The following is a 13,352-nucleotide window of genomic DNA, read 5'->3' on the forward strand; positions in this document are numbered from 1 at the left end:
ACAAAACCAAGTAATCTCATTCCAAGACAAAGACAGAAAGCATGTTGGAAAACAGATATAAGGGGATAGAAGACACAGTATTACCTTCCTGCCCGCTATGGGAGGTCAGGATCCCCACCCAGTTTTCAGAATCTATTTTCATGATCGTTTAGACAGACTCTGATTAATAAATAAAAAAGTGTGATCGAAAATTGGTATCAAATGAAGTGAAATGCGATAAAATGAAAGCACAAGGATGTAAAACAAAAACAAACAAACAAAAAAAAATATATAACTAAAAAAAAAAAATATATATTAAAAAGCAAACTGAACTCATTGAATGATGTGAATCATGAATGAAACGAGACAATTCACAAAAGGAATGAAAAAAGAAAAACAACCACCCCCCCCCCCCCCCAAAAAAAAAAAACAACAAAAACAAAGAGTAGTTCCTCAACCGTCTTCAGTTTGGAAAAGCACCAATTGAACAACAAAACAACAACAACAACAAAAATATGCCCAGCCTACGCAGAGAAAGATAGTAGCAGGCCAAAAATATTGAGTAGTCAAAGTCAAATCAATAAGCCATTATTATATCATATATATCCCTATTTGAGTATATATGTATATATATATATATATATTTTGTTTTCAAATTCCTTTTCCACACATAGTTATATAAGTCTTTTAGTCTCCACCATCATGAAATGAAACCCTTGATGAAACACGTGTGATTAGAAAGACAAACAGTAGACAGCGGTTATAAGTTATAAGTTATAAATCTAAAATTCAGATGTGTGTATGCAGAATGAAGAAGAGAGTTTTAAAAAATAGTACAAGAAATAATGATCCCAAAAAGTCAGCTAGGCTAAAGAGAGAACCTCTTCATCTGTTACAAGATAGAATCAAATCAAATGAGTTGAGGTTTTACTGGATTTGACATATCATATTATCGCTTTCATTATGTTTGTTGTTTGCACGGGAAGGATTATTATCATTATGGATTATTATTATTATTATTATTATGGATTATTTTTCATGGTGTGGACGTCTTCAGCAAGTTATTGTAGCTTTCATGTTTGTATTGAAAAGGCACCTAGAGCTGTTTGTGTTTGGAATAGGCAACGTATAAATAATTTACCTTATTATGTTTGGCTCAAAACGTTCTTATCTTTATATATTATTTTATTCTTCCAAGAAGCCGTCATATTTATTTATTTATTTTTTACTATTACAATCCACAGCATCCAGTAGTCTGGGTTTTTTTATTTATCATTTTTGTAGCGATGATTTCTTGTATTTAACTCGACCTTATCCGGCATCGAACAGGGCTTTATCTGGCATCGAACAGGGCCTTATCTGGCATCGAACAAGGCCTTATCCGGCATCGAACAAGGCCTTATCCGGCATCGAACAAGGCCTTATCCGGCATCGAACAATCAATCATATTTCATGCATCATTTTTCAGTGGTGATATTTTGCTTTCTTTATGGAAGAAAGAAGAACAATTAATGACTCCATTGGACCAACACAAAAACATTTTGGCTTTTTGGACAAATGCAATCCACTCAAATAAAGCTATTTATGTTCCTAACAAGAGGAAGGATTCCAGAATAATACTAATACAACAACAACAAAAATTAAATGAAGTAAAAATAAAATAACAAAATGTCTGTATATCCAGAGCTTTCTTTACCTTTAATCTTCAAAATTATTTTTTAGTGATTACCATTGTTCCAAATGAATTTGGATAAGGGCTCTGGGCAACCAGATGGGAATGTATTACAAAGATACCATTCGTTATGAATATTCATGACTGTGTGAAGAATAACATTTAAAAAAAAGAAAAGAAAAGACAAGTGTAAATTAAGATATCTTGAATAACCGGTAAACCTTTCACAAATTTATTTATAGTGATGATGTAATCGATTTTAGTTTTACCATTTGACGAGTACAACGAGATGACAACTAATTTTTGTATTAAATATGTAAAAGGAAAATAAGTGAATAAATAAATAAAGGAAATAATAAATATCGAGAAAAAAGAAAAGAAAACATAGGTAAGAAAAATGGTATAAATCTTAAGACAGTCCCTGCAGTAATGTTGAAAGATTATATCTTACATAATATCAAAGAGTACCATTCACACAAAGCCATTTAAATGATGAAAAAAAAAAGAGTATTTGCGTATCAATACAATAAGTACCATTCGATAATAGAAACAAAGATAGAACAATAGAAACAAAAAGAAAAAAAAAAAGAAGAAGAAATATCAGAAATAATAAATAGTTTAATATTCTCATCGGTTTTGAATCAAAGGAAGCAAGGCTCATCAATAACAAATTTAAAATCATATTTTTTTCAAACTTTTAGCCATAAGAGATAGGTCTGTACATATTGTGCAATGCAAAATCACACACACACATACACACAAATCTTTTACCCGATTATTCACAATTTCAGGTTCTTTCACATATTCCTGAAAAACAAAAAAAACAACAAAACAAACAAACAAAAAAAGCAACGTTCTAGTCAAAGGTCAAATCCTGACATGCAAAGCACATTCATTACCACGGCCTTGACATTGAAGAAAAATTGTATTGCACACTTAATCAGTGCTGACTGTTGTGTCTTATCATCTCACAAAGGAATGTTTCATGGAAGCTTTTCATGTCAAGTTGTGACATTAAGCAAAGTGGGATAGTTTGAATGTATAGAATGTGTGTATGTATGATAGCAAACAAAAAAAAACAAAACAAAAAAAAAAAAGAAATGCAAGGAAATATTTTTAAAAGTTGCATGCCATACGGATGTGGATTTCTCTCATGCACACTACAGTTTTTCTCCTTGCATTGCATCAGAACAGAATGGAACATGTTTCAAATGATTTTGCAAACACACCTTCTCCTCCACGTCGGTATATTCATGTACCACCAAGCTCTTCACGCAAATTTTGGTATAGAAAATATCTTATCTAATTTCTTATTTCCAACATGCAAAAGGGGCATGCAAACCAAATATTATCGGTCAAATCCAGAAGGCAACTGTTTACTTCTTCTTTCAGGATCAAAACATTGGCTATCAAATATTATCGGTCAAATCCAGAAGGCAATTGTTTACTTCTTCTTTCAGGATCAAAACATTGGCTAATTCGCCAATCACACCCAGAAGGCAATTATAATCTACTTTTTCATCTAAATATCATCAAATTGACCATCTTTGTGTCAATATTTTTATTGATACAATTACAATTTGATTTTGTTTTGCTTATTTTGCTCCCTTTTGATTTTAACAAGAAATTTATTCAGGACAGAATTTGCAAGAAGAAACTAAACATTCCATTTTACATCCATTAATCGTTTCACTGATTTCAGATTGCCCTTCATCAGTAGTTAGAAGGTTTTGAGTATTCCAAGTAACATAAAGATAACAGAGGCCTTGAATTAATTTCATTAAAATAACCAGTTTTAATTTGTGCCTCCCCCCCTTAGTAAGAAACTTATATAACGAATAAAAACCTAGGTATAAATTCACTAACCAAGCTACCAATACTATATTTTGTTTTTTGTCCTACAAAAGATATATAGGAAACGAGATGGCTGTGTTGATAGAGCACTGGACTCCCAAGTTCAAGCCCTGATCTCAGCGTCATACACTATCCTTGAACAAGAAACTCAACCCCGATGATGACAGCAGCTGACACGTAAATTACGTCAATACTTATCGTCAAAACAAAACCAACAGACAAAATATAATATTTCATGAAGTAAATAGTGGAAATCTTATTTATCAGAAAAAATATCATTTTCATTTGTTTTGTTTTTTACCCTTATGAAATATTATGCACATTCCCAATGATAGAAAACATGCCCCAATCATATGCTTTATACGACAAAGAATAATACCATTTCTAAAATCATTAACCTCACTCTCCCAATCCCGGATTAATAAAAGGTGGTCCAGTGATGTGATGCAGGCAAACAGTTTGATAATAAATAAACGCTGAATTTCAGCAATCTACAAAGTTGCATGATAAATATTGATGTATATACGTATGTATAATATATACAAGCATTTCAATCCAGCCAAAGAAGATTAATGCAGTGTGGGTGGTGGTGATGGTGGTGGTGACGTCAGCATGAGGCATGTCGAGTGTCAATGTGGAGGCAAGAACGGCTTGGGAGGGACGGGTGGTGGCGTGTCATCCTCATCATCCAGGGATGGGGGAAGGGGTGGGGGAGGCTATTTGGTGCAAACAGAATTCAAAGGATTAGCATAATACTTTATATAATATATATCTCTCATAATGTTGATGTTACTGCTCTCTCAGTCAATAGGATAAGATCTATTTGTCCAGGTTTTAAAATCGAAAATGTCTGTAAACGGCTATAGAAAAAAAACCGAAACGAGGCAAAATATAACAAAAAACAAGAATCTTAATTCAAACAAATCAATGATTTTCGAGAGAATCCCCCCCCCAAAAAAAAAAAAAATGCCAGCTCAGTTGTCAGTGTGAACTAAATAATTTCATGGAAAGAACTGCAGTTAATCTAGATGTGTGAGGTTTTGTTACAGTGCAACATGATATCTAGGGCTAAGTTTACGATGGAATGAGAGGGCACAATCATGGATTCAATGAGTGTCAACAATTTAATGGAAATTGAATACAAAAAAAAATCTGTATGAAAAAGACTTTTAAAACAACCTATTAAAGCAAAAAAAACGTTAAAAAGGAAAAGGAGAAAAAAATGTAAGAATATTGATTTAAATAAACAAAGAAAAAAGGAGATTGAACCTGCAACTCCCCAACCTAATTCAAAATTATGATATCAACATCATTATCATCATCATTATTACTAGTATAAGTATTAACAGTAGCAGTCCTTCATAGAAATACAAGCCACTGAGCTAAAGATTTAGTTTATCCCATTCACTCTAGTGGAAAGCCGACGGTAACAAAATGGTTTCAACACTTTTCATAGAATGCCAGTCAATTGCAAAGTACTCCCAACTAGATCTAGTGTAAAGCTACCCTATATCACTTCCAGGTGTCCAAAGGGATCAGTCAAAACCTTGACACAACTGATTCAAGTCCTTTTTCATGTGAGACGAGTGCTTGACTAGATCAGTCAAAACCTTGACACAACTGATTCAAGTCCTTTTTCATGTGAGACGAGTGCTTGACTAGATCAGTCAAAACCTTGACACAACTGATTCAAGTCCTTTTTCATGTGAGACGAGTGCTTGACTAGACGGCTAACATCACCACCCCATAAAAGCCTCCATTTTTTTATTCTAACATCGAGTTATTTGACTACAATTCATTTATAATCATACGTAAACAAACATAGAGATAAGAGACAAAATGAACCATAACAAAGATTATATTTTACAAATATTTGTTGTATGATAAAAAACTTGTTTATCTGTTCTTTGCTTAACTGACATCTAAATGAAAAGCACAAATTAAATCATTTAATAGTAAAGTTGATATATATGATATTATATACATGCTAAATGCCATTGTACCTGACATGGCTGTATGACAGTTTGAATGACTATTTGCTGTCTGGAATAGAAATCAAGGTGTATTGAGTGGCATGGTGTGGGAATATCACATATGTGTCAGTGCATGACATAATCAGTCAGAAGGTGACAATTTTTTGGATTTGTGTTTTTTTGCATTTTCTGAAAGAATATGCTCCCCAGAGCATTTTAATCTTTATTTAAAGTAAATTGGGTGATTTTTCATGAAGGTATGGTCAGATGTATGGGAAAGGTATCCAGAAACTTTTCTAAAATTTCATACTAATTCAACATGATTAGCTGTAAAAAATATTTAGAAGTGAAATCAAGCTTTGATATTTCCCGAAGATGTACAACAAGGGTTGATTTAATCATTTATGACAAGAACTCATTTTTTATAAAAAATGACCTTCTAACTAAACGTGGCAATATCTCAGTTCAAATCTTTTCACCATCCGACTGATTATGTCATTCACTGTAACATATATTACTATATACATCCTAAATGCCTTTTCTGATATGGCTTTATAACAGTTTTATTAACTATTTGTTGTCTGGAATAGAATTCAAGGTGTATTGCGTGACAAGGTGTCAAGGTATCGATATCCACACATTCCATCAGAAATCTTTGTTAAAGATTTTACTGAAGATGCTAACCTTCTGCCTGCCCTGACTTGCTGACGATGCTCGCCTGATGATGTCTGGTGCGTCCACGGATCCCTGCTTCTCTGGAAGGGGAGGAGGTTCCTCTGGAGTGGAATCTATATCACTCACGTCTGATGGAGAACAATGTTAGAAGAAGAATTTTAAATTTTTTAAATGTTAACAAAGATGTTTTTTCTGTTTCTTTTTGGGCTTTTTAATTTTTATTTCTTTCTTTAAAAAAAACCCCTCAAAAAATACATAAGGTCTTGGGACAAACTTATTGCATAACATGAACAGTTACAGTGGAGATAAAGATAAAGGGAATAAATCTGACTCATAAATTATACATAAATAATTATCTTTATCTCCATTTTAGGCACCTCTAGTTAACAGTTATAGTGACAATGCAAGCATGTGTGTGCACACACACTCACACATAAATATAAACAAAACGAGACAAAAACGAGATTTAAAAGAAAACACCTGGACCAAATTTCATTGTTGCCAGTCGTTCAAATTTTGGATTCTTTCCAATTAAATTCAATTTATGATAAGAAACTCAAACTTCTCAGCTAGTATAGATGCTACGCACTTGGCTAAGAAACCCACAACATTGCCATCTGGAAATATAACGGACCAACACACAAAACTATGTGTAACCTTGAATGTTTATAGTCTGGTTAATACAGTTAAGTGAGACAGAAAGCAAATTGAAAACAGATATAGGGAAAGAAGACACAGTAAGTACCTCCTTGCCCACTATGGGAGGTCAGGAACCCCATCAAGTCTATTGAATTGGAACTTTATGAAGAGTGGTTTTCCAAATCTCCCTAACTTCCCATTTATTTGAGATATTAAGGATTATTTCCCCTAAAACGTCTCCTCCAGTCTATTATTTCATTATATTTAAACTTCAAATTCATATAAATCTAGAGAAATTCTTGTGTCAATTGATGCTTAAAATTAAATTTACATTCAATTTATTTCATGGATGGAAAATCTCAAAAAGTAGAAAAATCGATTGAACGAATTTAGGAAAAGCAGCCTTCATATGTTCATCTAAACACCCCAGACACTAACCTTGAGACAATCTTGATGCCCCTGTGCTGCCAGATTGACTGGATGCCAAACTGTTTATGCTACCAGAATTCTGAGTCAGGCTGTCGAAGCGCATGGAGCCACTCGGGGGACGACTAGGTCGGCGTTCCGTGTCTGGTCTAGGGGGACGTTTAGGGGTCAGCTGATTGGTTCAAGAAAACAAAACAAAACAAAAAGCCAATATAGATACTTGTTTGGTTGTTACACATTATCAATTTGTTAACAAACCATCCAGTTGTGTGTGGGCAATTTTCAATAGAAAAAAAGAGACTCTTTGTACTTTTATAGTCCAGTAAAATCAATTGTTTCAGCTTTACATTTTATTAGAATATTTGTGACATGACAGAATGAGATGATTTTTAAAATTGATCCAAAGATAAGGTTCTTGATTAATTTTCTATAGATATTGTACGCTTGGCTAAGAAACTCACAACATTGCCATCCGGGAATATATCGGACCAACACACAAAACTATGTGTACCTTTGAACGTTTATAGTCTGGTTAATGTAGTTTAGTGAGAATTACTCATTATCATGGATGGTAAAAAACAATAACGAAGACCAGATTGATGCCAACTTCGTTATTTTCTTATTATGTCTGACATAGCACTTTTCCGATTTAAAATAAAAATCTTATACCAAGAGACTGGTCTCCAATAGTTCATTAAGTAGAGATGCAATTTAATTTCATTGACAAATTGTACCAGGAATTAAGTTATGTAAATGTTGCTGTTTGTTTTGTTTTGTTTTTAAGGGTTTTACGGCGCTTGCAACACATTTAGGTTATATCAGCGCCAGTAAAAAGGAAGAAAATGGGATATTAAAAAGTTATAGAATTACAATTAAAGCACCCAAGAGAAAGTAAGACAAAGGGGAATGGGAACAAATAGGGATCAGATGTAGATTCCAAGAGCATACCACCAATGTACTTAGTTTGAGATCACCTATGTCTCATCCGACACAAGCACAAAATCCAACAAAGAGGAATACACTCAAATGCTTACATTATACATTAAAAATAACCAATATAATAATACATAACAGAGAGATGATTTACAAGGAAAAAAATATCATCTCCCAAAACAATAACTATGCATTTGACTGTTTCCCTCTCAGCCAGGACTCCGACGAGGGCCCGGAAAAAAACCAAGTAATCTCATTCCAAGACAAAGACAGAAAGCTTGTTGGATAAGATATAAGGGGATAGAAGTCACAGTATGTACCTCCCTGCCCGCTATGGGAGGTCAGGATCCCCACCCAGTAAATGTTGCTGCTCGAAGCTCAAAGAAATAAATAACAATGTGAAATTGAACGTAAGCTTCAATTTAATATACAAAAACAGATAAAATGGGAAACCTGAAACGTCCATTTTATCTGTTTTCTTATATTAAATTGAAGCTTCCGTTCAATTTCACATTGTTATTTATTTCAGGAATTAAGTTATGAAAGAGTAACAAATAGTAGATCTTCAGAGCTGAATAGCCCAAAAAGCCAGAGTTTATCCCAGTTTCTGTAGTATCAAATAGACAGTGGTGATAGCGTGATACTCTTTCGATAAGATGCTGGTCTATTGTGAGTACTTTCTGCCAGATATGACTAGACCCAGCATCCCAATCACTGCTGGGTGGATTTGGGGGTCAGAAAAAATCTTGACTCAACTTGGGATCAATACCGGCCCCTTTGCTTGTAAGGCAAGTGTTCTACCAACTGAGCTATGGGAATTGTATTGAAAGAAAATTCTTACAATCTCTACTTTAAAATTTTAAAAAAGTTTTGGAGTTTAACTTTGTTCTGAACAACTCAAACAACCCATGATTAACTTTTGGCAACAAGCGCAGAATTACTGACAAATGAAAAACATATAAAACTGTTCTTTTATAGATTGATAAACAAGTAACGTGCAAACATTTTAAATAATGATGGATAATTCTACCACCTGTTGACTCAAATGGTTATTTATAAAATCTGCTAGGGCATTATGATTGGTCCTTAATTTTACCTTGACCTTGGGAATTGTACTCTGGCCACACTGTTGCCAGATTCATTTGCGCACACCTACAGACTTTTTTACTGGATCTATTTTATCATTGATGGCTCAAAAAATGTTAATTTCCTCAATACGGTTGTATAATAATTAAGACAGATGACAGCCTGTTCAAAATAGCCTTCATTTCTCTGCAATTATTGCATGTTCTCCACTAGCGATATTAAAAAACAGTAGGAACTTAAACTATAAAAAAAACCCCAACAAAACCCAACAATTATCCCATAGCTTGTTGCCATAAAACATATGGATCAATGTCTCTTTTGATTAAATAAAATTATCAATGTATATTCAATTGAAAAATAAAAAAAACCCAACAAACCCCCCCCCCCCCCCCCCCCCCAAAACAAAAACTAAAAAACCTCAAAAACTCCTGCCAAATCTGTTTATGCTCATCAATTATGATTGGTCAATTGGTGATTCTATGTTATGGTAAGGTATGATATATATACAGGCAATTGCCAAAAAATAATTCTTTGAATTAAATATAAATGGTAAACTATATGAAATAGAAAAAGATAATCTAAGATTTATTTGAAAAATTACACGGAGAAGGGTGTTGAAAAAAATGTCTTATATAAACATTTACAGATGGAAGAGAATAATCAAAGGTTGACAGGGGAAACTGGGAAAAATGGGAGGCGAGGCTTGCAACACAAGGTCTCTGCTCGTCTGAGAAGCGAGGACAAAGTTATTTCAATATTACAAATTGTAAGAAGATAGTTTGTACATGAACTCATTTAAAAACTAAATTCACATCGGTCTGATTGTGTGATACGAAGCTGCTAGAAGCTGTGGACTGTAAAAATTCATAAACAAAAATAAACATAACAGCTTTGTGCGGCTATGTGGTCTTGTGGTATGACACTTGCTTTCGGATCAGAAGGTCCTGGGTTCGAGCCTCACTTGGCGCATAGTTGAGTCCTTGGAAAAGGCTTTTTACTCGCAGTAGCTAGGTCTTCAGATCTGGTGGAAAATGCATTGCTACAGACTCATTGCCCTATCAAAGGGGGAACAAGCAATTTTTATTGTACTAAAATAAACTTTGGCTTTAAGGCCTACTTTTTTTATTTCTTAAATCAGAAATCAGTTGCTATTTTATATTATTATTATTATTATTATTATTATTATTATTATTATTATTATTATTATTAATTTTAAACAGCTTATGCTTTTCTTCTCATCTGAACAACAACAAAAATATATGAAAGAAAACAACATAACCATGAAAAGCTTGTTTTGAAAAGTTGCACTCATTTAAGTGGCAAAAAAAAATAAATCAAAAATAAATAAATATATAAAAAACAAAGCCAACAAAACACCGTTACATTTTAAGAAAAAGAGTTATTCCTACTATTTTGTTATAAAGACAGGCTAGTTCAATTGAATAAGGAACCTACGGTTAATACATTTTTGTTTTGACAAAACGGAAAGAGAGGGAGGAAACGAAAAGAAAAGACTTTCGGTGGTGTCAATACCAAATTATCTAGTCAAAATCATTCACATCATTCATGCTTTTTTAGTAATAACCACGGCACCATGTTTAAAAAAAACCCCAACAAACCCCTAGAGTAATAAAAATTTTTGGTCGTGAAGTGGCCATTATCCTAAAAGGTAAATGTCCCCAAGGGATGAGAGAATGGACTTGTATAGATCGACATATTTTTGCCTCATTCACGTCCAAGATGCTTGACTGACAGACTTTCATCAGCCAATCAGAGAATTGGAATTCAAGCACTTCTCAGCCAAACTAAAATGTTTGTCACTTCTCTCCTGACTTATAACTGGTCCAAAAATATAGGATAGAGTTTATAAGAGCCAACCAAGTACAGGGCAACCAATGAGAACAGTGATTATTTTACAATTATTTTACATGAATGAATTCAGTGCTGTTCACAGATTCTATTTAAGTTGTCTTCAAATCATTTCCAAAGTTATTTACGGACAAAAATCTCAAAAAAAAAAAAAAAAAATGAAAAGAAAGAAGAGTCATATGACCTTCTTCGTCTGCTATCAGACAATGGTTGTGGTGTGACCTGACTTTTATACGGGGTCAAGTTCAAGTTCAACGTCTTTAACTGCAAAAGGCGGATTGCCCATCACTGCAGATTTTATACAATTATGTGGTGACTTTCTCCATTATTGTGTTATTGAGTTGAAAGATAAATGTTTAATAGTTGACCAAATTTGTTGTTGTTGGTAATATCTAGGATTTCTGGTGGGTAAGCAAATGTAACAAAATACATGGAGATACTGATGTGTTAGTGAGAGTGTGTCTATTACAGCTATGTGGTCTGGTACTATCACACGCGCCTTCGGATCGGAAGGTCCTGGATCTGAGTCCCGCTCTAAGCGGTGCATAGTTGAGTCCATGGAAAAGGCTCTTTAGTCACACTATCTCACTTTATTCAAGAGTAAAATGAGTACCTGGCTGTTAACAGCGCTGTCTCTGTTGGAAAATTTTTTGTGATATGGCCTAACAGGCATCACATCCTGTCGCATGTTTTTAAAAAATTGTACTGTGGTGAACTTGATGAATCACAGTTCATCAATACTCGACAGTTGCATACTAGGGAAGTATCTTGAAAATTCATTCTTAAAAACAAAAACAACATAATATTTTAATGTTGAATACTGTCAAGTAAATTGTTTCTACTAGCCACTATAATATGCCAGAATGAGGCAATATTTAGCCTATGAAACCTGGTGCTCCTTTCCCATGTTACGAGTTATAAAAATAAATGCAATAATGAAAAATAAATGGTTGATCATGCACAGTTCCATCCCGTGTTAAAACCATATTCATTTTGCACCAGTATTAGTAGCAGTCGCCTTGTTAGACGTTTGGACAATAATGATTTAATATTATAAAAATAGGAATTGAATATATGGATTTGACTAACGGAGTGAAAGCGTTTTCTCCTCATGACAACAGGGTATGTTGAGTTGGAAGTTTGGGTGGGGGAATTCCCCCTCTGTGAAACAACAAAATAGTTGAGGTTTTGAACAAACATCTGGGTTCTCTTTATAGAACTGTAAATGTTCCTTTGAAATAGTTTTCCATTTCTACACTCCCATATAACAACAGCAATGGCAACAACAACAAAAAGTATCCTTCCATACTTTGTCGACAAATGAGTATATGGCATCACTACAGGCAATAGGGAATACATTGAGGCAGAAAAATCTAAGCTAAAAATTGGATAAAGGGCCTTCTTGATACCATAATAATATCATAAAACACAAAATAATATAGTCAAGATGGTGATACTTTGAATTGTGATGCCTTTTTGAAATAAGAATTCTTTTAATTTTCTCCCTATAAGACCCATTAATTATCTTTTGTGACAGTACCGAGTCTGATAAATGGTAAACAAAATAGAGTTTTATTTCAGGTTTTCTAGGGAATTCCAAGTTTTAAAACTCGCTTTGATGCTGACATTATTCAGTTATTTAAAAAAGTGGGTTGCATGGACTTTGAGCCCAATAACAAAATCTATTATCAATTTAAGACTTAATATCGTGAACCTGTTAATTAATTAAAAAAAAAACAAAGAAACAGTAACCCCCCCCTGTTTAATAAACAGTTTTGAAAGCGAGATTCCATTTTACTCTCTCTCGAGATCAAACCCAAATTTCTTATTTCCAGTGAAAATACTAACCATAACTTAATGAGTAAAGAGATTTTCGAAAAAGGAGGGGAAGATGCATTTCAGTGATGCATGAAATCTATACATATCTTATATAAAAAATATCACATTTCAGTTGAAATTGTCCCCATACCATGTTTTTCAAACACTACTGGAAATGCGTCTAACAAATGATTAAACAATCACCCTACATCTTAAAAACTTCCAGAATTTTAAACTTCAAAGTTTCACCATATTAAATTAACTTAAAATGATAACAAAGATTTTTGTCCTTGTGAAAGACAATTTCGATTTATCTCTTAACTCAAGTCATGCATTATCCATTCTCAAACAAAACAAAAAAATCAATAAAAAGAAATCAACAAAAAAAAAAAATGTTTTTAAATCCAATACAAAAGATACAACAGAAA

At 33.4% G+C, this 13,352-nt stretch overlaps 1 protein-coding gene across 20 annotated transcripts in view; it reads right to left on the minus strand.

Moving 5' to 3' along the window:
• Positions 1–1,658: 1,658 nt before the first annotated feature.
• Positions 1,659–13,352, minus strand: part of LOC144964520 (dedicator of cytokinesis protein 1-like) — a 98,221-nt gene continuing 86,527 nt past the window's right edge. For 18 of the 20 annotated variants that reach the window (XM_078898916.1, XM_078898913.1, XM_078898927.1 and 15 more), the window contains 3 exons: positions 7,231–7,390; positions 6,163–6,281; positions 1,659–4,221 (listed from right to left, as the gene is read on the minus strand). In XM_078898916.1, coding sequence (XP_078755042.1) covers positions 4,135–4,221; positions 6,163–6,281; positions 7,231–7,390 — 366 coding nt within the window. In that variant the 3' untranslated portion in view covers positions 1,659–4,134. Of the gene's footprint in view, positions 4,222–5,638; positions 6,282–7,230; positions 7,391–13,352 lie in introns of those variants that run through there. The other 2 variants (XM_078898925.1, XM_078898922.1) reach the window with 1 other exon arrangement.

This window comes from Berghia stephanieae, chromosome 2 (genome assembly GCF_034508935.2).
Source record: "Berghia stephanieae isolate SIO BIC M18660-M18661 chromosome 2, UCSD_Bste_1.3, whole genome shotgun sequence".
NCBI lineage: Eukaryota > Metazoa > Mollusca > Gastropoda > Nudibranchia > Aeolidiidae > Berghia > Berghia stephanieae.